Below are 25,092 nucleotides of genomic sequence, written 5' to 3' on the forward strand. Positions count from 1 at the left end.
TGTGAACGTCTGAATACATTATGGAGACATGGAGAAGTTGCCGTTATCCTGCCATCCTTTCTGTGTAACGTTACTGATGCCAGGTCAACACAGTAATATATAATGTAATATAGCATTAGCTTACCTCTGCTCTGTCTATCTCCACTCCACTAGCTCCACTCTTGGAGCAGCATTTTTCTTTAGGAAAATGAGCTTTGGTACAGGATGATTTCTCCTCTTTGGCTGTCATCCCAGTCAAAATGGTCACTGCAGACGACCCGATGGTCTGCAAGGCGCAGTGATTACGATCCATTTGTAGCTCTATAGCTAGCACTTACTAGCCACAACACTGTTCGAATCCAAAAGTGACTTTAGTCTATGAAAGCTGCGTAAAGTGCAACTCGACATTTTGTTGGCACAATTCATAAATGTGCAATAGAAAATCCTTCAGATAACACAAAGCTTTGCTTTCTGAACTCCAAAACAACAAAGCTCTCTCTTCAACTGTCACACACGATCCACTCCGCTGTCTTCCATCAACAAATCACCTTGCAAGATTTCAGAAAGACTTCTCACCATCTTTCCATAATGTAGTCTGACAGTTACAATAACAGTCTGAGCCTGTGAGTGGCAAAAACAAGCGCTTTTAGTGACCGAGCGTAATTGCCCTGTTCTATTACATTGCAGCCTGTTTCGTGGCTGCTGTCGGCAGGGCTTTCGCTCAATATGGGACCAATTTAAAAAAAAATAAAAGTGTTCCAATGAGTCACTTAGACACAAATACATGGGAAAATAGGGTCCAGGTTAAAAAATACCTCCTTTTAAAATATTTGATTTTCATGAAGCTTTCTGTGGTCTGGAATCTTGTTTCTCGAACATTTGTGTCCTTAAAACACTTTATTTTTCCATGAACTTGATCATAGAGGAATCGACTCAGACTTTTTTATTACCATTGACTTGTGACTTCTCACTAGGGTTGGGTATTGTTTGGAGTTTTTCCGATACCGGTGCTAAAACGATACTTTTAAAATGGTGCCGGTGGCTAAACGGTGCCTGAACCTTTACTTTTAAAAAGATAAAAAAATAAAAATAATATATATAAAAATTATATATATATATAAACATTGATTAAAAATGTAATAACTTATTTCACCAGTAAAATTCCTGTTAAACGACAAAAACAACCACTGGATGGGAAAAGGGTATTTTACAATAACTTTGAATTCAGCACGAGGCTGGCGAGGCGAGTTTCAAGTGAACGCAACATCTGTGTTCGTACGTCTCGGTGTTGGAATCCTACACAGTGAAATACAGACAGACTTTTACACCGTTTAGCTGTCAGCATTTTAACCGTGTTTACTCCAGCTGCTAGCTAACGGTAGGCTAACGTTACCTACTGCCAAGTGTAGCGTTAACTAGCGTGACATACAGCGATGTTTCGGTTGCCTCGAACATCTGTTTCGGAGCATCAGAGAGAAGCACAGGCATTTAAGTGGCACCGAAATGAGGCAACGTGTTGCTATTCGGTCCGGTAGATAACGGTCGTTAAGGCACCGGTGCCGTATAAGCACCGGGTCTCGGTACTCAACCCTACTTCTCACGGAGTTTACCCTTTTGACTTAGAATAACGTGATATCCTCTCAATGACAGAAGATTAAAAATGTTGTTATAAAAATGCGTGCAGCGAATCAACTCTTTCTTTGCCTGACAACAGACATACTTTTAGCAGAAGCCAATCACGTTACACGAGCATGTAGATGAGGTGTGTTTGGCAGTGCAGACCAGTAGACAGAAAACAGTTGATACCTCAGATCATTTCATTTGGATGTAAAGACTTCCAGGGTTTCCTGCAGTGTTTTACAGGGGCGGCTACCTCCCTCACCTGAAATAAAGAGCTCCACTGCTAACTTCAGAAGGTATTTCATTTACTCTACTTGGACTTGACTTGGGACCCAAGAAGTATCAGCCTAAATCATTTCCTGTGTTTAAAATGTTGATTAACGACCTGCGTTAACACCTTTTTAAACCTCTTTACTGCTTTTCAGTGTGACTGATGTGGTTTACCTGCTGTTACTGTAATGGGCTTTTCCATTTACTTTTCCTTTGCTCTGTTTAACCTCCTGAAACACTGGAACATTTTGCATCAAGATGCCTCATAAATATCGTTGACCTGAATTGTTAAGTTCAACATCCAGGAAGACATTAAAAAAGCTGTGGGGGCACTAATGCAACATGAATGCGAGACAGATAAATGAGTGGAAGCGGGGTTAAGATGGCTATCACTATACATCACTTTCAGCAAGTGGTTTTTACTGATAAACAAGTCATACAAGAAGGCCATCTCTTGTAGTGCTTCAGCTCTGTCTCTTGTGAAAAGAAAGCCCTCCCTCTCCCACACAGCATTGAATAGAGAAGTGCTCTGTGGCCACACACATCTCTGCCAGGCCATATCTCCGTGCCAAACATTTGAGCACTCTCCCTGTTGGAAGGCCTGTGGGCTTTTGTCTCCGTGTCTGATCTGCTGTGGTTGAGAGGGGCTCAATAGGGGAAAGGCCTCTCTATCGTGTTAGGCTCAGGTCTCACTCAATGGGGCTTGTTTCTCCCAGAGCAGAGGGCATTTCCATTGAAGCTGCAGCTCAGACAACACACAGGAAAAAGAAAAGGAGCGGAGTGAGGCATTTTTTATTTAGAAGTGGGATTTGTGTGTTGGGAGGGTAGAGGACTGTGAGCAGGAAGGTCCCCTCCTCTTTTTTTATCTGGGAATCTCACAAGCTGAATCAGTCATGGCTTTGTGTGGAAAGGCTTTTGAGAGTTAAAATTTTCTGTCTCGAGTTTTTCTTTGTCAGCACATTGACAAAATTGTTGATCTAAACCAGTTATTTAGTCTCACAGTGAGTTACAAAACCATATATTAGTTGAAAAAGGAGTTACCGCTAAAGGAAGAGATGATTTCATCTTCTTCCACTGTGTAAAAACATGTTTGAAGGAATGTTCTGTGCTTTGCATGTGATATGATCTTAGAGGATACTACAAATATTATCAAAATTGCATTGGAAATTCATGACATGCGAGACAAGGCTGCACTGTATAGCCAAAGTAGCTACTGCTCCTATATTGCTGGTTGCATCAGTCCATTCCAGGTAATGTTGCAAATGAATAAGAAGGTCTGTCTTATGGCAATTTTGGATTTATAAGATTTTGAGGCTGTGGATGCAGAGCTGGGCTAAGTAATGTAACAAATTGCTTTATCTGCTTTCAAAGTACTTCATGTATAATGTGTAATTGATTACAATGTCCAAGTAACTCACCCAATACTATCCCTGTTGCCTGAAACCTAATTGGAAACGTGTCACCCCCTTTTTACAGATATTAGCAATTTCATCAGAAGTTTTGATTTAAGTTCATATTATCCGTTCTGCATCTGCATAGTCCCAGGGTTCTGTGTGATGTGAGTGTATTTAAATTGGACCACTGTACACACCGACTGCCCATGTGCAACAAGGCGGCCTTTTGCATTACCCATTGCAGTATGACATGGGCTGTGTGCTTTAGACTACATGAGCTGTCGATATGATTTTTTTTTCCAGTGGTCATAACAATATGATCATTTTGTCAGCGCACGGTCCGACATTTGTCAGTGACACTCCTGTTTGTAATTTGCCACTGCACAGTGTAGAAAGTTGCATCAGATTCTCTTAATGCTTTTTACACAGAAAGTGAAATATAAGAAAACATTCCAAAGGAGAAAACTTTGACAACAGTGTTAATGTTCTGATAAGGAGCCTACTCTTGTGGGTGAACTAAACCAAGCAGTGGCATTAAGGAATTGAACTATCTCCAGATTAAGGACAAGTCCTACTGTAATGAAGGGAGTGGCTGTGCTGTGAGCCTTCAGCCCTCTCTGTGTGGTTGTGGCAGATGGAAATGAAAAGGTTGAGGTAGCAGAATGTTTAACTTTCTAAACCTTTACGCTGGAAAGTTGCAACAAACCCACTCTTTGAACGCCCTGGGAAGCACAGCAATGCATTTTATCATGTTCAAAGAACTTGCACTTTCATCTTTCTTGTTTGGGCATTTGGTGAACTAATTAGCTGTTTCCTCTCCGCTGACTGTTTTGGGGTGGGCATGGCAGCAGTCCGAGGTTAAGGGGTGGCACTGGCCAGTGGGGAGATTGCAGGTTTGGGTTGTGACCACGGCTTCTGGAACATGGAGCTGCGGGCGTCACATGTGTTGGCACAGGGTGCAGGCACTTCAGATGTGGTCAGGGACATGTGGAAGCTTTCTAGGGTTTATCCTGCCCAGCCCAGTTTAGGGCTCTGAGGGGAGAGAGAGAGACGGCATTACAGCAGTCACACATACAGACAAACAGTGTGTGTGTGTGTGTGTGTGTGTGTGTGTGTGTGTCACTGTACTTTGGTTTTGAAGAATGTAAACCAAAAAATACATTTAAGGAAAATGTTGACATGTGTTCTATTTATGATTGATACATCCCTGAATCGTCTGTTTGCATGTTTGACTCGTAAAGTGCACACTTCCTAATTACAAGCTGACCAGAGACTATTGACAGAATGAACAAGGAGACAGAAGTGTGTACGTGTATTATTGGCAGGTTACAGATTCTTGCATCCAGGGGAGCAGAACTGCCAAATTGAATTTTAGGGTCATTTTCTGCCTAACTAAAGGTAAAAACACACCAGAGTTTAAATGCAGTACGATAAATGTTTTAGCTATCATAGCATTTCAACAGTAAGATGAAAGCTCACCCATTTTGGATCACCATCCCTGCAGTGTATTTACCCTGGCCTATGTTGAGACAGTGTCCTTTCTCAAAGCCTTGATGGCCGCCTGACAGACACGTTGTCCAACAGACAGGACCTTGGGATTGAAGAGTTTGGCAGCTCTATTTACATGCTGAAGACAGGGCGTTATAAAGTCAACATTCAAGTCAAAAGTCAAAGACATGTCAAAACTGGCGTCAATGGTTCCCACGCTTCCCCAGCCAAAGTCTAAGAACCATGCACTGCTAATCTTTCTTGCCATGTAACCCCCCCCCCCCCCGCCCCTGCTCTTTTCTCCCTCCTTCAGCAGTCCCCAGCCCTGACCCAACCAGCCGTATCTTCAATCATTAAGTCACTCTACAGATCAGGGTTTCCCCCTCTGGACGGCCAAGCTGCCTGCTCCTTTGTGGGGGATGTTAATTGGTCATTTTGGGCCCAACTCCATGGATGGTATCTATTTCCCATGTGACACTGGCAGCCTTTGAGGGCTCATAGAGCTGTGAGGGTAATTATTCTTAATGAGGCATAGTAGGCCTATGTTTTCATGGGTCTTTTCATCCATGACTGCCTGTGATATACAATACATCTATTTTTATATGTTTTCTTCTTTAGACCAACTGACATAAAGTAAAGTGATTGATCAATTGATACAGACCATTTCTGACACAACAACAAATCAACAACTGTCTGGCTAACACGTTGTCATACCTAATAGAATTGTAGGCTGTTTGCCAACGACTCCAAAAGTAACATATATGACCATTCTATTTAATGCTGTGAAAAGGCCACATTTTTATACACGTGGTTAACGTTGTGAAACGGAACTAGTTGGTTAAGTTTAGGCAACAAAACAACTTGGTTAGGTTTAGGAAAAGATCATGGTTCGGGTTAAAAATGAGTATGTTTGTTACGTCCGTAAGTCTGTTACGTCAGTAAGTGCGTTACGTAGTTATGTCTGTCAAGTGGTTACATACTAACCTAGTTACGTTGGTTAACTCGGAAAAGTCAACACTGACTTGGTTTCCCACGGGATAGGGACATCGGCCTCCTGGGTCAAAGTCCCGTGTTTGTTTTACTCATCCACCCCGACCCCTTCCTTATGCAGGCTTTGGCGCTCTTTATACTGTCACCTGATTTTCTCCCGCCATTACTATGGCCACTAGGGGTGCATGATATATAGGGTTGGGTACCGTTTGGATTTTTACGATTCCGATGCTGAACCGGTACTTTTAAAACGATTCCGATTCCTAAACCGATTCTTGAAAAACTGAAAAATGACATCAAAGAAAGTTTTTTTTTTTTTAATTGAAAATTCTTTAAATTTAAGAAAATATTAACTTTTTCTTAAATATATAATAAGTAAACCTAAGTCACCTAACACATAACTACAATAATTTAACAATTAACAGTTACACTATTAACAAGTAACAACAAAATAAATGTTGTTGAGTTGGTATGCCAACCACCTTCAAACTTTAGCAGTTCTTTTGCAGAAAAATGACCATATTTGCCTCCTCTGGCAAGATAGACATCTCTCCTGACTTATGGCATGTCCTGCACAGGAGAAACCTCTCTCAGATGGTGTCCAAGAGGCCTGTACACACAGGTATGAGTTTGAAAAGGCAGACAATTTGGGAAAGCTGTCCCCTAGCAGAGCAAGTTCACTAGCGATCACGTGCAGTGAATGGTTAATATGCTTTTACGTCCGTTTCGGTGAGCCCAGAGGGAAAATATGGCATTTTAAAGGTAGCGTGATATTTTTACGTCCGTTTCGGGGCGTGTACAAAAAGCCGTCCATCAGCAGTGATTGGAGAGTGCATGTTGCAGAATAGCGCGGACACGCACTTCACACTGCGAGCAGGCACATGCGCCACTCGGCGGAAAAGGGAGAAAGAAAACCCAACCCTAATAATGTATCGACTCAATATCGTTATCGTGATATCACGTTGCACATAAAATATCGCACATTTATCGAAAGTGTCGCGATAAGTATGCAATATTTAGTTTATTTTGTGGAGCGCTGCGTCCCGTCCGTTGGCTGTGTGGCTTAGTTGTGTTTGATTTAGAGCTTAAAACGCTGTAATGATCATATTTCATTGGCCAGTTACCGTGCCACTTACACATGTTAGTGCACGTCAGCACACTGGTCCACTACGGGACAAACCCTATGGAGTGTACCACGTGTCCACTACGGGACAAACCCTATGGAGTGTACCACGTGTGTGCATATTTCAACAGAGTGACAGTTTAAGTGAAGAAATAGATAGAGACAACGAAACGGAACGAATCAGAGAAGAGAAAGAAAAGTTGTGTCCTGTTGTCTTTATTTATTTTATACTGTCCAACCAGTAGAACATGTCCTGTTCGCTTTATTTATTTTATACTGTCCAACCAGTAAAACATGTCCTGTTCTCTTTATTTATTTATTTTATACTGTCCAACCAGTAAAACATGTCCTGTTCTCTTTATTTATTTATTTTATACTGTCCAACCAGTAAAACATGTCCTGTTCTCTTTATTTATTTATTTTATACTGTCCAACCAGTAAAACATGTCCTGTTCTCTTTATTTATTTTATACTGTCCAACCAGTAAAACATGTCCTGTTCTCTTTATTTATTTATTTTATACTGTCCAACCAGTAAAACATGTCCTGTTCTCTTTATTTATTTATTTTATACTGTCCAACCAGTAAAACATGTCCTGTTCTCTTTATATATTTATTTTATACTGTCCAACCAGTAAACATGTCCTGTTCTGTAGACATCGTCCTTATTTATTTATTCATGTTGTACCAGTCCAATATGACAGTCAGTTGAAATAAACCTTGTGTTGTATTTGTTATGAATCTATTTTGATGCGTTTTCCCGTAACTTTTGTAATTGTACACGTTTAAAAATATAGAAATTATTATCGATATCGCAATATTCATAATGGATGTCGCAATATCACATTTTGTCAATATCGTGCAACCCTAATGGCCGCTAAAGGTCACCGCCTAACATGAAATAGAAACATGGCTCGTAATACGCTGCATGCACAATTGACCAGTTTTAGACCACAAGTTTTGAAGATAAGACTATGTAGTTTTTTTTTTAATAAATCCTCCCCAGCAATATTCCCTTCCCCCCTTCCTAATGAGCTGTGACTTAATTACCTGAACATAACAAACACAGGGAAGTTGCAGAATGGGGAGAGGAAAGCTGTGCATTGTAGAACTTGCATGTACGACAAAGAGAGAATAAAGGAAGAGGAAAAAGACAGGCATTGCATTTCAGGACTTTACAGCATGCGACAGTCTTGTCAGTGAGACAATGTCTCTTGAAGGAAGAGTGAAAATTAATTTTAGTATGGGGAGTAGAAAACAAAAGTAGTAATGTGTCTGCTAGTTATAGCGCTCCATGTGTGTAAATCTGTAAGTATCTTTTTGTTAGAGTTCTGTATGTAGATAAGTACTGTTTTGGGGTACTTGTACTTCCTTTACTTCTCTGATTTCAGAGTAAACTTAGTTTTAACCATATAATAAAACTCACAGGGCTGACAAGGAGAACAGTTACTTTTATGCATTAAATATATTTTGCTAACACTGTCTGTGTCTTTTATAGGGCTTTTTTTTTTGCATTTCAGTGTCCAAGTGTAAGCTGTGTGAGGAACAGCCAATTCTCAGAAAGAATAAAAAAAAGTATTGTAGCTAATGAAAGAGCAGTGTGAGCCTGTGTGAGAAATATATCTCATTTTATAGCCTCATATTAAGCTCCGTTTGCCTCATGTATTTTAAGACTCTTTTCTCCCATGTGTCCCTCATGGTCAGCTGTGGCAGAGAGCAGACCAAGCAGAGCAGCAGTGCATTGTGAGCCAGCTGCTCTACCAAACACATGTATACGGAGTCTGAAGTGAGCAGCTGGCTCTCTGAAAAATAGAAAATCCTTTTTTTTTATAATAGGGGAAGGTTATAATTCAGAGCTGCTTCTGTCTATTTGAGGTCCGTTAAGTACAGACTGCGTCGCGCCTCGGCGAACGGCAGGCGGATCTTCATTCGTACTTTAGTGTCTGAAATAACCATTGCCCTTTGATTTCACATCAAGGAAGATTGATTGTGTGAATTGATTTTTACATGTTCTGTGTTATCGTATGTAATGACGTACAGCAATTCCTGATAACTTGTAGACAGTATAGGGGTCAATGACGTGACGTACGGAATATATTTATAACGTTAAAAAAAGGATATATATACTCAATTCTATCCTTTTTTATTGACTAACGGTGGTATTTATTACGAGTAATGGAAATGTGAAGAGCTATTGAGCTCCAAACTGCCAGAATGTCATTTGGGGTTACTGTCGGACCTAAAATCAAAGTGCAAAAATGCTCCAAAAGTCTTTAGACGTTTTTACATATGCACTATGTCTGAAGAAATCAGGTCCTGACATAGTCCGGAGTTTCCCTTTTACATAAGTTCCCGAATCTCGTTGTCTCTTCAAGTTAGACATTTTTGTTACTGTCGTTATATCGGCCTACTTCTTCACCCTCAGATGTTTGTTTCCTTCTGGTTTTGGTGCAGGCGGCATGAAATGTGATCAACAAGCCGACTCGCTTGCTGTAAATTTGAACACATTAGGCACTTTCAGAGATCATACAGATTTTGTACTAGGAAGGGTAAAGACCGATTATGTCTGATCCAACTTAGTTGGACATTTGTGTTCTATCATACAGCTCTGCCGGGTAATGTCTAGATAATGTCAGGTTTTTCATTGCACGTTTGAAAGCGGCTTAAGCATACACAAAATCCATTTCTTTAGATGTTCAGCCAAAGAGGAAATGGTCTGTTTTTGCTTGTTTCCTTCCCTTTATCCCCTTCTCTTTTTTTCCTGCATCATAACCCTCAAGAATCACTGAGATTAAATCTAAAACCAACAGTTAGAAAGCAGTCTGCTTTTTTGTTGGAGACTAATAAGAATTTGGAAGTGTGTCTGTGTGGTCAGCGCTGATGGTTCCTCTGACGTCAAGACCGCCACGTTTTATTCCAAATGCCTTATTCTGCGTCGTATACTTTTCTTCTTCCCTCTAACAGTGCGTCTCGTGTGATCGAGCTCATTTTCTTTTACAACCTCAGAACTGTTTTAACATAACCAGATACACCGAAAGTGCCGTTGGCTAGGAAAGGCTGTAAACTGTGGTGGCCCGGCTAAGCATCCGCGGATGTGATCCAAATCGGAGACCTTTTACAGCGCAGCTTTGCTTCTGTCTCAGCAGTCAGCAACAGTAGCTGGCATGTTGGGGCTGAGGTTTCACCGGGTCGCTGGTCTTTTATAGACTGAGAGAAAATTGAAAATGCCCTCCACATCATGCCTCACTTGCAGAAAATAGTAGAGAATGCTGTTCCCATTTTAAATATTGGCTAGATTCTATTTCCGGCTGATTTGGGGACAAATCTTCACTTTTTTTTTTTATCTGTAACGGAAGTATCCAAGCTCACACTGTCACTACTTTGTAGGGGTGGGAAAACTCAGCAAAACGGAGCAAAAGCAGAACATGCAGAAAATCCATGTTATGTACTTCTTTACAAATGAAAAATATGTCTGACTGACACGTGATGTGCATTCTTCTTAGAAAACAATTACATTTTTAGAAATGTCTGATGATATATTGTCCCTAGAAGTGTATTATTCAACTTTTGTTTTTGTTAAAGAAGAAAAAGAAAATTGCAATACTCAATACTATCGAATCACAATACCTCTAGAATCGCAATAAATGAAAATCACGATACAAATAGAATCGGCGCCCGTGTATCGTGAAATAATCGTCCCAGCCCTACCACTTTCTGATGTCACATTAACGTACGACACCTCTCCTGAGTGAGAACAGTGTCTCGTCTATGGATAAATAAAACTACAACAGTACAAATAAAAGTTTCAAAATGGAACCCTTGTGTTGTCTTTTAGTCAAAAAAGCAGAAATTCCAAAAAATAAATAAATTCCAAAAATTCAATGAAAGTAGTGATCAGATCCTTCATTTCAGCTGCGCAGAGCGTTTTTATGGAACAATCCATGTTATTTTTGGGCAATTTGGTTTCTTATTGAGAAATAATGGTATTAAAATTAAAAGTATAAAGGAAATTATAAATAAAAGTACGAATGTATAAATGAAAGTATAAATAAATATATACACATTTAGACATTATATAATTGTACAACATTTATTTGATTTAGTTCTGGCCCTTTAATCCCTCCATAGCTCACAGGTCAGAGGTCAGACTCTTCGGGGTTACAGCCTTGACACTAAAGGTGTGCATGTTTTTCAATATTGTAGTTCAGGGGTCAGAGGTGAGTGAGATGAAAGCCAAAGTAAAGGTCCAAGCGAAGCAGGTTATTAGTCTGGAGTGATGTGTGTGGTTTTGAGGATGTGCGTCGGGGAAAGCGGACATCGCAGCAGAATGTGAGCTGTCAGAGGCCTTGAGAGGGAGCCCCTCTGAGAGCAAACACTCCAGCCAAACAGAGGACACGTTTGACACGCCACCTCTCATCACTCAGGAATGTTCAAACAGAAAAGGGGGAATATTTTCCTAAATATGCAATTGTTCAAAGGTCAACCAGAGTTTTCAGAGGGGGGTAAAATCCAAGAGTGCAACAGGATCGACCGTGCAGGTTTTTAGCCAGGAAATGAGATATCTTTTACCAAAAAATTATGCATAATTATAATGTCCTGAATTTTATTTCATCATGGTTGACACAATCTACTTCTTGGTGCAAAGTACACAGGCATCTGCCATGAATAGTCCAGGTTAGTCCAGTTATGTACACTTCTGGACGTCTAGACTGTCCAGATTCAGGATTATAGAATACTTAAAGCAAAAGTTCAATTTTTGGGGAAATATACTTATTTGTGTCTTTATAATAATTTGATGAGTAGACTGATAGCACTCTCATATTTGTATGTTAAATAGAAGATGGTTAGCTTAGTTTAGGATGAAGACTGGAAAAGGGGAGAAAAAGGGAGTCTCACCCCGCTTAATTAAAAATAGAATACAAATCTGCTTGCCAGCACCTTTTTAAAGGTAACTAATGATACCAACTGGTATTGGATTTGTCTGTGGCCAACCACAGTACTGCAACTACAATCCCCAGCGAGAGGTCTGTAAAACTTTTCAAACTGCGAATAAGGGTTTTGTATTTGTAGAACTTTCCCAGAGCCTAGAAAAGTGATTTCTAAAACATGGAAGTGGCAAAACATTCTTTGGGTTATGTAGTCAGTGTAGTCCGGCTATCACAAGACCAAGCTCAATCTTTTAAGACTGAACATTAGTCTGGGGAGTCTGCTCTGTATGTTCTACTGCACAAGAGGCGTGATCAACAGGCATAGTTGAAATGACTCTGTACGCAATTGGATAGTCCTTCAACCAATCAGACCAACGATCCGGATGACGTACAGCTGAGCTCCATTCTTTTGACCACCAGCGGGGCTAGCTGGTAAATTAGGCTTTTACCAAAGCCGGTCGGTAGTAAGGAATTACTAGGTAGGAATTGTAGGAATTGTTCCAGGGCAAGTTTCTGTTCCGTTTTCAGAGAAAACTTGCCTTTGAAATATTTTAAAACAGCAGCGACAGCAGCATCAACGGGTTGCTGCGCTTCGGTGGCCGCCATGTTGAATGTAAACAAAAAACTGCTTGGTCGCTTCTCTATCGTCATCGTGTTAAACCCACCAATAGCGTGCCAGGTGGATAAGCCAGTTTGTGATTGGTCCCCGCAGATTTGTAACGGAAGCAGGTTAGATAAATGTACAGGTTTCCAGACTGAGCTGCAGGGAGAAATCAAATCGCTGGCAGATTGGGCTGGGTTTACAGTTTATAGTCAGTGAGCATTTTGTATTTAAATGGACCTCATCTTGGAATCCGGGAGTCTCTGCTGATTGCTTGGCACTTTCACTGTGACGACACGGCTCGATGAAGTCACAGCCCCCGGCCAAGAAATAGTCCTGGACTACAACTTGTTGCTTTACTTTACGTACTAAACAAATGAGTTACAATGTGGTCATTTGCTCTGGAGGTGCTGCTAGGTGGATTTAGTTACCTTTGGACAAAGTCATGGTAGCTGTTTATAGTCTTTATGCTAAGCTAAGCTAACCGTGTTAGACCTTTCCTGTTTCCGGGCTCCCAGACCGTGGTCGGGAAGCACAGGGGGGACGTTCCCTCCAGGGCCGATGGGTAACAACCTTCACTTTACCGGCAGTATTGACAGATGAAGCCACCTTGCCTTGAGAAGCTTGTTGCTTTATTGTTAACCAGGGGTTAAAGTGGGCCGGAATGATCCGATAGGGCGTTCCGGCACCTTAACAAGTAAATTAATCTAATTGGCAGTTTCATACATCAGTGTTTCCTGTTCGTTTAAAATAACGCCAAATATCCATTCCAGTGTTTCCCCTATTGATTCTCAGCAGCATTCTGCTGTCTGTCCGTGAACAAGTCAACTGTCTGTGGTTAGTTCACATGATGTCTGTAATAAAAGCAGTACCGTCGCGGACTATCTGGTCAAATCAGTTGAACAGGTGAAGAGCACATTGTCTGTAGCCTACCGGTTACAAACGGGCTCAGCAGTGATCAGCACGGTAACGTTCTGCAGATCCGTTGTTTTTAGTTGAGCTAGACAGAGATTATTCCATTAAAACAGATCACTGAAGCTGTTTTGCCCTAACTGTTCTCCGTGAAGGGAGCTGGAAGTGAGGCAAATGCACATTCTTCCCAAAATGTCGAAATATTCCTTTAATTCCCATTTCAATATAGTTGAGAGAAACATGTCTCAGTGTGCTCACCTAACACAAGAAAGCTCAGGACATAGAGGACATAAGAAGTGGTGAAAGCGTTAAATGACAACAGTAAAACTTTTGTCATCCATCACTATGGAAGTGGATACCAAAACTTGTGTAAATGATATTGCTTTAAAACCTCTATCTTCTGCAGCTACAAAGAAGATCAGTTACAGTAACTGATCCCAAGTCACCACAACCTGCCCGAGATCCTGCTCTACTAACATTTGATCGCGTAAAAGACTCCACAGCATAGAAGTTGTTTATCCTCTTTATTCAAATAGCAATGCATGTTGCAATTGTCAATTCAGTTTGAAATTTTGTCATGCAATTTGAATATGCATTTTGCAATTGACAAGTTAATATGCAAGGTGGCAATGCAACCCCTTAATTCACTTTAAATCATGTTGTACTTACATTTTTGAATGAAATTTCAATCAATTGCAATTCATATTGTCATGTTTTATTTGGTCTCTTTGAGGATTTTCTTGGCATATTAAATTGTCAATTATAAAATGCAAATTCAAATTGCATGACACAATTGAAAATCGAATTGACGATTGCAAAATACATTGCCATTTGAATAAAGAGGCCAAAACAGAGTCCATATTTGCCCACTTGGGATGTCCCTGTATATGTCAGGAGGATAATGGAGGTGGTTTGGTGTGTTCACAGGGCATGGCTTTCTCCCTGGAGGAGCGTCTCCAGCTGGGGATCCACGGCCTGCTGCCTCCCTGCTTCAACAGCCAGGACGTCCAGCTGCTCCGGGTGCTCAAGAACTACGACATGAAGAGGGACGACCTGGACAGGTGGGGCTTACACACAGACGGAAACCTCTACTTACTACCATGACGTACTATCTTTTTATCATCTTCAAATCAGGTTTTAGAACGTAAAAGACGCCCCCTGTTTCAACAACCAATAGCGAAGTCATCTTGGGAAGTCAGCTACAATAAAATGATCCACAATCCATTTTATTTCTGTTACAGTAACAGTAACTGTTAAAGGAGCAGTAGGTAAGCCTTATAAAACTAACTTTCTATGTTCCAGTAGAACTACATGAAGCAGGTCATTTAAAAAGAAATCCAGCTCCTCTAACACCACCCACCGCCTGTAGTGTGATTTGCAAAAATCCACAGTTCCCGTGTTCAGATGCACCAATCAGGGCCAGGGGGGGGTGTCTAACTGCGTGTCAATCACTGCTCATGCACATGCATTCATTCTCCCTTGTGGGGGGAGGGGCTTAGGAGACCGTTTTGACTGAGAAGTTGTCGATGTTCACTTTTTTTGGTTAAGTCCTGGATCTTCACAATCCTACCTACGGCACCTTTAACGGAGGCTCAGCGTGCGCCCACAAGCACGTAAGGTCGAGCGAGCTAGAGAGTGACTGAAGAGAAGAGAGGGAGCACCTAGGACAAAGCCGGGAATCTGAGAAATAAAACGTGTTTTCGCCGATTCATCACTAGAAATGTAACTGTAGCAAGCATCTCACTGTCACTAATGTTATCCACATTCATATTTAGACACAACAAATGATATATCCAGCTACAAAAAGCCTGGAAGTCGGTAATAGGGACGGGAGTAAAAAGAGTCGTTGCTATGGAGATGATACACCGTCTCGTCTCGTTACATTGATGTGAACTGGCAGGTTTTAGAACGCTGCGGACTAATTGTCCGTATTCCTTTTTGCTGTAACGCAGTAATATAACGCATTACTAATTACATTTCGGTAATATTATACTCGTTACAATCTCAGTAACGTGAGTTACAACACATTTTAACACAACATTTAGTGGTGTATTGTTTTTTTTAAGAATTCACCAACACCGCAACACATTTCTTCACAGGAAAAAAAAGAGTTATTTCTTGTTGCTGTATTCAATGGTTGAGATGACTGCAGAGACAGATACATTTGCGAGATGGACATTATTTTCAGGAGTTATTACGCTGCGTTGAAGTGGTCAGAGCCAACCAGAGACGGTACAGACAACATCTGTGTCCCAACAGGTGACGGTACGTCAGCGTGGACAGCAGTGTGTCTGAGCTGCTGACAGAAACATTTCGGGAATTAATGTTGAGGCCTTGCTACACGTAATATCATTGCATTTTATCAGCCGTGGAAAGTAACTATGCCTGTAGTGGAATGGCTTAGAATGACGACCAAAAACGCTTGTCATTTACTGTTCAATATGTTGCAGTTTTACAAACAAGAAAGTGAACAACTTAAGCTTGACGGACACGTTTTGCATCGTCTCACGTTCATATTAGCAAAGCTGGTCTACAGAAAGCCGTTCCACTCCCCATTCAGCCCCATTGTACCGACTTTGGTTGCAGTTCCACCAGAGTTCCACTGGGGGTGATCGCGGTCCAGTGCTAAATGAATGGGAGTCTATGGAGCTAGACGGCTAAATTTGTCTCTTTCGCCTGATTGTCGTTGAGAAATCTCAGATTTGATTGTAGTTTTTGCAAGTTCAACATGGATTATAGGTCGAAAGTTGAATGAACGAGTACTTATGTCCTTTTGATTTCTTACAGGTTGAGTCGGTGTTTCCCATAACATGCTAGCATTCTGCTAATGAATGCTGATTGGTCAGTGAAGGACTGATTACGATCGGAGATCCCGCTTGACGGCATCCGAAGCAGAACCAGAATGTCAGAGTGAATATTTCAGCGTGATCTTTAAAACATTAGCAAACCTCTTTCTAGCATGTGTATTAACAGGGAGAGTCTAACCTGTCAGCTGTGTTGTATTAACAGGGAGAGTCTAACCTGTCAGCTGTGTTGTATTAACAGGGAGAGTCTAACCTGTCAGCTGTGTTGTCGATGCCTCCAGAGAACAAAGGAAGTGACTCAGAGCTTGCCGTAAAGCAGTATCTCTGGCCGTATATGTGTATGACGTCATAGACATCTTAAAAGGCTTTTTAGAACAAAAAAGCCACTTTAAAAAAATCTAACACCCAGCAGTGTGTATTTTCTTAGCCTCCCCTTTCAAATGCAACTTTCAAATTGCTAGACGAAAAATGATATCCTGAGAAAAGTGGATTTTGAGGGGTATAGCTCCATAGACCTCCATTCATTCTGCACTCGCCTGTGAGCGCCCCCTATATCGAACTCTGGTGAAACTGCAACCAGTTCAGAAGCCGGAAGTAACGAGAGAGTTCAACTTCTTCCCTTATTAGAAAATCTTTGATATCAGTAAGCTAGCAAGAGTACACAACAGACAACGTCCGTGTAGACTACTTCAAAATAAAAGCACTTCCTGTGACGGTTCGCAGTAAAACTAAATTACTGTTAAATAAGGTTGTGTACCTTTTCACAAATCAGCTGCAAATCAAGTACTGTAAATAATGTAAACAGTGAGTTTTAATCACACTATAATTGAACATTTCCTTTAGAGTGTTTTAAACTAAACAACATGAACTTCTTATTCAAACATTTTACAACAATGCCGTACTTCAATACAACTGTAAGGTACTTTTAATTGAGTATTTTCATTTTCTCCTACCTGCCTATTATTTGTTTTACTTATCTATTTTTATAGCTTTAGTTACATTGCATATTCATATTAATTATACAAAATATTATGAATAATCTATGATGTATTAAAGTGGATAAAGAGGAGACTTTATTGATCCGGTGGTGAAATTCACAAGCTAGCTGCCAAGTCAAACATCCGCTGTTATTTTGGTGAAAGTAACTCAAAAGTAATGCAAAAGTAGTGTACCGCATTACAATTCAGAGACAGTAATATTGTAATATAACTAATTACTTTCAAATGACAGTAACTAGTAATCTATAATGTATTACATTTTGGAAGTAACTTGCCCAACACTGCTCTGTGCACACTGAGAGATCCTCCATCTGGAAGCCTTCGAAACACGAGAGGCAGAGTAGCGATTAGCCCTCACAGATCTACATCTCCTAACAGCAAATCTCCACACTCTTCCTCCTCTTTCCCCCCCATTTCTCCGTCTCCTCCCTGTTCTCCTTCATGAGTGTTTTTATAACCTCCCCAGCGACCAAAAGAAAACTTCAGTTCAGTTTTGCATGCTCGATTTAGACACTTAGGAGTCATAGCTGTTAGCATTATGTAATAAATCCGCCTCATGCTAACATTTCAGTCTGGGCTCTTTGATCAACAAGATCAGGCCTCAAACCGTCAGAGTTTTACTGTTTTGAATTATATGCAGAGTGCTGAATGTTATCTGTGTATGAAATTTCCTAGTTATTCCAGTCTCCAGCTCTCAGTCAAGTGTTCCATCAGCTGTCACTCCTAATGTCAAGGATGAGTGAGTTGCTTGTGAGACCGGATTTAGAGTCAACAGGAATTAGACAGCTTCTTAAATGCTGCCTCATTTTCCACCATCACAGCACCAACATCTAAAAACATCGTCATTGTGAGCTTGTCACTGCCATTCCCATGCCCTATCAATGTCACTGACAATCAGTGTCGGGGCCTCCAGTGCGCTCCAGCTTTGGGCTTCGGTCCCACGGATTAAGGGCTGCTATTTGCTTTCCATCGATCAAGCCTGCTGTGTTTACTTACAGTCTGTTCCCCCACTCTGAATCCTTCTTTGGTATTTACTGCTGAACGCTGCCATTTATTTTTTTTACAACCATAACCCATTCTATTTTTACGGAAGAGGAATAGGGCCACATGTGAAAACTTTATTTGACTTCTGAGTATAAAGGCAGAATTCTGAAGCCCAGTTCAGACTAAAGATTCGCGACGAGACGGAACCGTTTTAGAACGTCTCAGAGGAAAGTTGCAGCGGTCTGAACCGGCCCCTCTCGCGACTCAGCTGGTCAGGTCTCCAGAGGCTGGTTTTAGAAGGTAAGGGACGTCACCTGTTTCACCAGCCAATAGAGAAATCATGCTCAAGTCAGCTACAATAAAATGATCCATAATCCATTTTATTTCTGTACGCAAGCACGTAAGGTCGAGCGAGCTAGAGAGTGACTGAAGAGAGGGAGCGCCTAGGACAAAGCTGGGAATCAGAGAAAAAAAAAAACGTGTTTTCACGGATTCATCACTAGAAATGTAACTGTAGCAAGCATCTCACCGTCACTAATGTTATCCACATATTTAGACGCAACAAATGATATATCCAGCTACAAAAAGCCTGGAAGTCCTCGTCTGGTCGCATTGATGTGAACTGGCAGGTTTTAGAACGCTGCGGACCGACGCGTTGCGAGTAGTTGCAAGTTTTAACTCATCTCGTCGCAAATATTTAGTCTGAACTGGGCTTAAGAAAAAAGTCTGAACTCTGAGATTAAAGTCAGAATTCTGAATTCAAATAAATGTTTTCACATGTGGCCCTTATACTCTTCCGTATATTTTGATCAGAGACCTAGACTCTAGACATTTCTTTTCTCTCAGTGGAATTTGTCGTGTTTTTGGCAAAAATGATGGCAGAGAGAACAGCGCTGCAGGCTCATGCGTTTATGATTTGTGATGATGGAGTGACAAGTACCTACTGTGGCTCTTTAGTCAACAGAGGAAATGGATGTTCAAGGGCTTTGCCAGCTAAAATACTGCAGTATAAAAGTGCTACAGCTAAGGGGAAACCTCGTATCCAGTTTGGTTGTTAGAAAGTATAACAAGCTTGAAATTGGCCAGTTGGTCACTCATGCTAAAATTGGTTAAGATAGAGATAGATTATGTCCTGGCTGCTTCAGTAGGTGGACTTTAAAGGAAACACTGCAGTAAGTCAGCATGGATCCTGCTTTATAAAGCAGTGTGTACTGTAAATAGTCCTGTTTCCTGTGTGTGGGTAGTGCTCTCGCCTTTTAAGGTTAAGAATGGAGAAAGAAATATTTTGTAATGTCTGCCAGCATAAAATCAAACAATGGCACACTGCAGTAACATGTTAGGATTTAATGTGGGGATTTGATTATAGCTTTGTTTGCTGAGTCAGAGCTACTGATTGACAGCGAGGAGTGAAGTCATCAACATATTACAATTTAAGCTAGTTGTGAACACAATTCTGACTTTGGGATGTTCTTATTTTACGTTCTTAAAGAGGCACCTTGGCTATTTTACACGATCCTTTGAAGTTTCCTCGTCACAACGTGCTTCCACTCCGCCAACAAACAGTTGATAAATGCTATTGTTATTGTTATGTGGCTTTAAAGGGAAATAAAGGGAGAAAGTCATCTCGATGTATACTAGGGACTAAAAGTCAAGATATCGCACCTAGGGCTGCAACTAATGAATAGTTAATTTTTGTTGTTTACATTTATTTTGGCCAAAGTTTTTTCTCAAATATTTGAATTATCGTTTGGTCCAAAAACCCTCAGGCCCAATGTGACGTCTTCAAATCTCAAAAATATTGAGTTTACCGTAATGTAATACAAGGAAAAATGTTAGCTGCAGGTTTGCGTAGTTTCTGTCGCAACCCAGGAGGAATTCTAAATAATGACAACAAAACTGTCGGCGCGTCCACATGATACAAGCCTTCCGTGATCAGCTGCTAGTAGCCAAGGAGGACACGGAGGATTAAAAAAACATGATGGACTCTTCAGAAGAGGTCATTATCTTCACTTGAGTTTCTGCGCGGGAAAGTCACTGTGCGCCACAATCTTCTGAACATAGTCACACTGAGAAATCCAGAGAGAGTTGTGTGGAGCTGATAGTCTTAATTAGCTTTGTAGCAACTCATTCGGCAATTGCTTGAATGTAACGGACATTGATTAATATCAAAAAGTTACGCACTGAAGCTTTAAGAAGCTGTTCGGCATTTTTCCTTAAAAACGGTCTTAAACAATTAATGGATTATCAAAATAGTTCTTGACTAATTGATAAATTGATTAATCTTTCTGTTAGTGGACTGATTGTTAAAGCCCTAATCTCAGCTGTTGTTGCATCGATGTTTATCATTCTAATGGTCTGTTGGAAAGGTACGACGCTGCCCACATGTTGATTTAAATGAACGAGGGAACAACGTTGCAAATGATTAATCAGTATGAGCTAATATACAGTAGGAATATGAACTGTTTTGTAATGATATTGTTCTTATCCCTAAAAAGGGACATGATGTAACTGCCTGGCCTCGTCATGTCGCCACTGATACAGGCTGACATCATAGCGTTTCTTTTGCTTTGCTTTCCGCAACATTTCATGGACTTCCTCAGCGGATGGAGTTCGCTAAGTTTCATGGAGATAGCACAGCTGTCCTCACATGGACTACCGCCATGACAACTCAGTAACTATCAGCAGTTGAAAGCTCTGGAAAAAGCTTCTAAGTAGACCTTGAGTTAAGACTTTTCTTTCCAAAGTAAAAAAATAAGTAATAATTGTATAAAAAAAAAAGCATTTGTTCTACATTTACAGTTAGGAACAGGAATATGTATGTGTATATATATATATATATATATATATAGAGTCTATGGCAAATAATCAATCTATAATCTATAGCAAATTTGATTTCATCTTCATACTGTAAGGCATACAGAAATGTGATGAATTGCATGTGACAGAAGCTAATTTGGTTCGAATATGAAAACAGTACTCCTCAAGAGCAACTGTCACCACCGTGTATTGTGCAGCTGCTGTGGCCTAACCTATAGCAGCTTTTTATCCCCTTAACAAGAGGCACCTTGTGCTCTTGGCTCTATGGAAACTCCTCTGATTAGGAATAGAGCCCTTTCTGGCATGCTCTGCGTAATTTTGGTTCAATGCAAACCCTTTAGTTCCTGGTCAAGCTACAGAACAAAGAGCTTATGTAGGCTATCTGAAGGCCTGATTGTTATTATGTGTATTTTTCCAATCATTTGGAACAAAACCAACACATATCTTTAAGTAATTATTGAATGTGTGCCGAGTCCCTTTCTTCTCTTTCCTTCTTTCTCTCTGTGTTGTAACTACTCACTGCTTTTGCTTTTGCTGGGTTTTACAGTGTTGTGGCCATGTCATCTCTTTTCTCTGACACATTCTCTTTAAAGTGTTTCCTTGCAGTTCCTCCAATCTTGCTTGGTACATCTCACACAAACACACAGGATTTCCCCTCCACAGTTCAGCAGGTATAGTACGAGTCCTCAAGATGTTAAAGATTAACATGCTGTGCTCTCCTCCCTGTCACTCCCAGATATGTGTTTCTGATGGGCCTCCAGGACCGCAACGAGAAACTGTTCTATCGGGTGCTAGCGTCAGACATCGAAAGGTTCATGCCCATCATTTACACCCCCACTGTGGGCCTGGCCTGCCAGCAGTATGGCCTGATATTCAGAAGACCGAGGTGAGACACACTTATCTTAAATTGTAAATGTACATTTCCAAGCTGAAGTGCAAAATAAATTATCTTATTTCCTGCTGCTGTGAACTAGCACTGTAAGAAAAAAATCCGTAGAAAAATGGATAATGTCCTGGCAGAAAAGTACCAGTACCTTTTCCATTAAGTTTACAGACATTTCTGTTAATCCAAAAACGGAAAATTCTGTAGATTTACAGTACACCCTTTGAACCTATTACTATTTGTTATATCCAAAAAAAATCAATATATGGAAAAAACACCTACAGAAAAATCATTACAGAAAATTCCTTCATATTAACACAGTATATTAGCCCATATTTCTAAAGACTTTTTCTAACAGTGCAGTAGTTCAAAAGCAAGCTGTTTCCCCTCTCTGTTCCCAGCCAGTCAATCTTCCACCACTTATTCAGTGTTTCATGATATTGGTTGTTTGATTGTGTTTGTTGCGGCACTTGGTATCAGCCGGCATTGTCTTGTGCCGTACTGCTGTCTATGTGGGACACATTTTCCACTGCTTCAGGCCGCCTTTTCTAAGGTACAGTACGCTGCAAAGAACTGCCTGGAAACAGGTTTGCACCGATCACATCCCACTTGTTGATTCCTAAGTATTTGTCAGCTGAAGAAATGTAGATGAATGTGAATCGATGGCGAAAATAATCAAGCTGTCGTTTCTTGTTGTGGCATCTTAATGTAAAACCCATGCAATGACACTGAGGGCCAGATGTACTTAAATTTGCGAATGTAGCGTTATCAGCGCCACGGCCAACCCGCAGAAAGCACACGCTGTGATACTTCAGCTTACGTCGTATTTACCAAACCTGCAGTTCATCGGGCAATCAGCACCTTTCTCCGCCCACTATACCGTAAATTACACTGTAGCAAAGCGTTAAGTACTGGTGCTATGATACGGCTGAGTGCAGACTGCCACATTCCCACTGCTGATGCTATGACTGTTTGAAATGATCCTGATGCCAGTATTTGTAATGTAGCGAGGAGTTTAACCTCTGCTGGAATGGAACGTGAACGCTGAGTCGGAGGTTCCATGTCATCTTTGATTTCTTCCAGTAACTGTAATATTGCATGGCTAATCTGTAACGTTTAATGATTTTGTGTTCACTCAACTGAAAAAGTGTGATCCTTGTGGCAAAAATCTTTTCAGCTCGTCTCCTTGGCCGATGTCTTCGTCTTGCTCGGATTACTGCTGCCATTTCACCAGGAGGCGTATGAGAGGAAACCCGCTTCCAGGTTTACACCTGCTTTTAAGAGGAGGAGAATTTACACCGCGAAATAGAGGCGCGCTTTCACGGGCGGTTTTTGTACATAACACAGAATACATAATTAGGCGCACTTTACGCTTCCCCTCCCATCTCTTTATGGGAAACTCCCACTGTCCCCTTCACCCTCCCATGAATGCATATGCATGACACGGAAAAGCGCAATTTGCCATTTTGAGTCCCCGCGACAGGCAGTCTGTGCTTTTACCTCAGTGTGGCCTGTTTGTACGTACCTCGCCATGCTTTTACACGCACGATGCCAAACAAATACGCCTGAAGTGGGCGCAAAAGCGTTAGTACATCTGGCCCTCAGTGTGTTTCAAACAAAGTGTGTTTAATGCACATTTTCAATTTGTGCATAAACAATCTGAGAAGAAATGTCAAACATTTAAAAGAAATGTTAAAATATTGTTTCAAAGTTTTTATGCTTAGCTGAGGTGGAAAAGTTGGTGTATTGATAACAAGAAGATGTGACTTAGTGCAATGGTTTCTCCGTTTTTCTTGCTAGCTGAGCTGGGTACGCTCTGTACTCTGTTTCCTGGCTGAAATTTCTCTTTTGTTTCAGAGTTTTAATAAATTATGAATTTCATCTGAAGACATCATGTATTGCAAGTTTGTTAGTTACTACACAGAACTTTTACATCCAGACGGTGGAGCTCGGACTAAAACCTTAATGTTTTTATCCCCAGAGCTATCAAAACCGAAAGTGGTGTTTTTTGTTTTGTTTTTTGTTTTTTTTTTGGGGGGGGGGCTTTGTGTGTGGGCATTTTAGCCTTTAATAGACAGGGCAGCTGTAGACAGGAAAGGGGAGAGAGAGAGAGAGAGAGAGAGAGAGAGAGAGAGAGAGAGAGAGAGAGAGAGAGAGGTTGAAGACCTGCAGCAAATGGCCACAGGTCGGACTTGAACCCTGAGCCGTTGCGTCGAGGACTGAGCCTCTGCATTAGAGTGAGGATTGGGCCGCATTTTTCTGTCCGAGCCCACGGGCGCGGGAAGTAGGGGTGCTGGAGTGTTGCAGCACCCCCTGTTGGTGCTGCAGCACCCCCCCCCCTGTTAGCAAACTGCGATGACAATAAAATGATAGCTTATAAATATCTCTGGTTGTTGTTTCTGTTCCACGACATTTTGTATGTCATGTTTGGGGTGTGGGATGAAGAGAGGGATAATTTTAGTAACAAGAGGGCTTTTCAACAGGATGGAACAGCTGATCTCTTCACCGTGCAACAGCTGATCCACTTGTGCCTCTGTTTACCAGTGTCTACTGCTGGCTCCAAAAGGTCTTTCTCAGCTCTTCGCCGCCTGAAAACCTGGCTCCGTAGCACTATCACATACCACACTGCTTCACGTCCACAGAGACATTTTGGATGATCTGATATTCAGGGTCTCATGGCAGAGTTTATCAGCCAAACTCCAGAGCGCAAATCTTTTTAGAATTTGTCACATACTTCGCTGTTCGTTGTTCTGAGTTCGCTGTGCAGTACGCACCGTCAGCTCAGCTGTACTTCATGGAGGGGAGGGTAGAGACACAGGTAGAGTGGTCTGCACTTGTCTGTGGTCTACTCTGCATATGTGAGCTCTACCAGGTGAGCTACCCAGGCACCCCGAAAGTGGTGTTTTGAGTTTGAAAAACTTTCACATTTACATGGACTACTTTCTTCAGTTTGAGGGGATGTAATGCTGATCGTGAACTCTTGATGAACTCTTTATCCAAACAAGTATAACTGAATGTTAATGCAATCAGACTTGGCCACCGCAGCTAACTGATAAAGCAGGCAACAGATTTGGCTATAAAATGAAGAGGTTAACATGCAAACAGCAGACTTTTTGGTTCGTTCTCTTTTTTCACAGGCAGGAATTCTGTTAACCTTTTGAGGCATTATTTTGCCTGAAGCTCCATTAAATTGGCAAACTTTAAAAGCGTGCAGGTCTACAAGCTTATCTACTAAAGCTACAACAAATTGTCAGATGATTTACGATTTAAGTATTACAATGAAACCAAAAGCTCAAGGACTC

At 41.1% G+C, this 25,092-nt stretch overlaps 1 protein-coding gene across 2 annotated transcripts in view; it reads left to right on the top strand.

Annotated features, from left to right (window-relative positions):
• The window catches only part of me1 (malic enzyme 1, NADP(+)-dependent, cytosolic), a 120,754-nt gene that overhangs the window by 32,572 nt on the left and 63,090 nt on the right, over positions 1-25,092 (top strand). Inside the window, exons 1-3 of one of the 2 annotated variants that reach the window (XM_078253693.1) lie at positions 2,477-2,649; positions 14,232-14,365; positions 21,644-21,793. In XM_078253693.1, the coding sequence (XP_078109819.1) occupies positions 2,566-2,649; positions 14,232-14,365; positions 21,644-21,793 (368 nt within the window). In that variant the 5' untranslated portion in view covers positions 2,477-2,565. Of the gene's footprint in view, positions 1-2,476; positions 2,650-14,231; positions 14,366-21,643; positions 21,794-25,092 lie in introns of those variants that run through there. The other variant, XM_078253692.1, reaches the window with a different exon arrangement.

This window comes from Sander vitreus, chromosome 6, assembly GCF_031162955.1.
Source record: "Sander vitreus isolate 19-12246 chromosome 6, sanVit1, whole genome shotgun sequence".
Classification (NCBI taxonomy): Eukaryota; Metazoa; Chordata; class Actinopteri; order Perciformes; family Percidae; genus Sander; species Sander vitreus.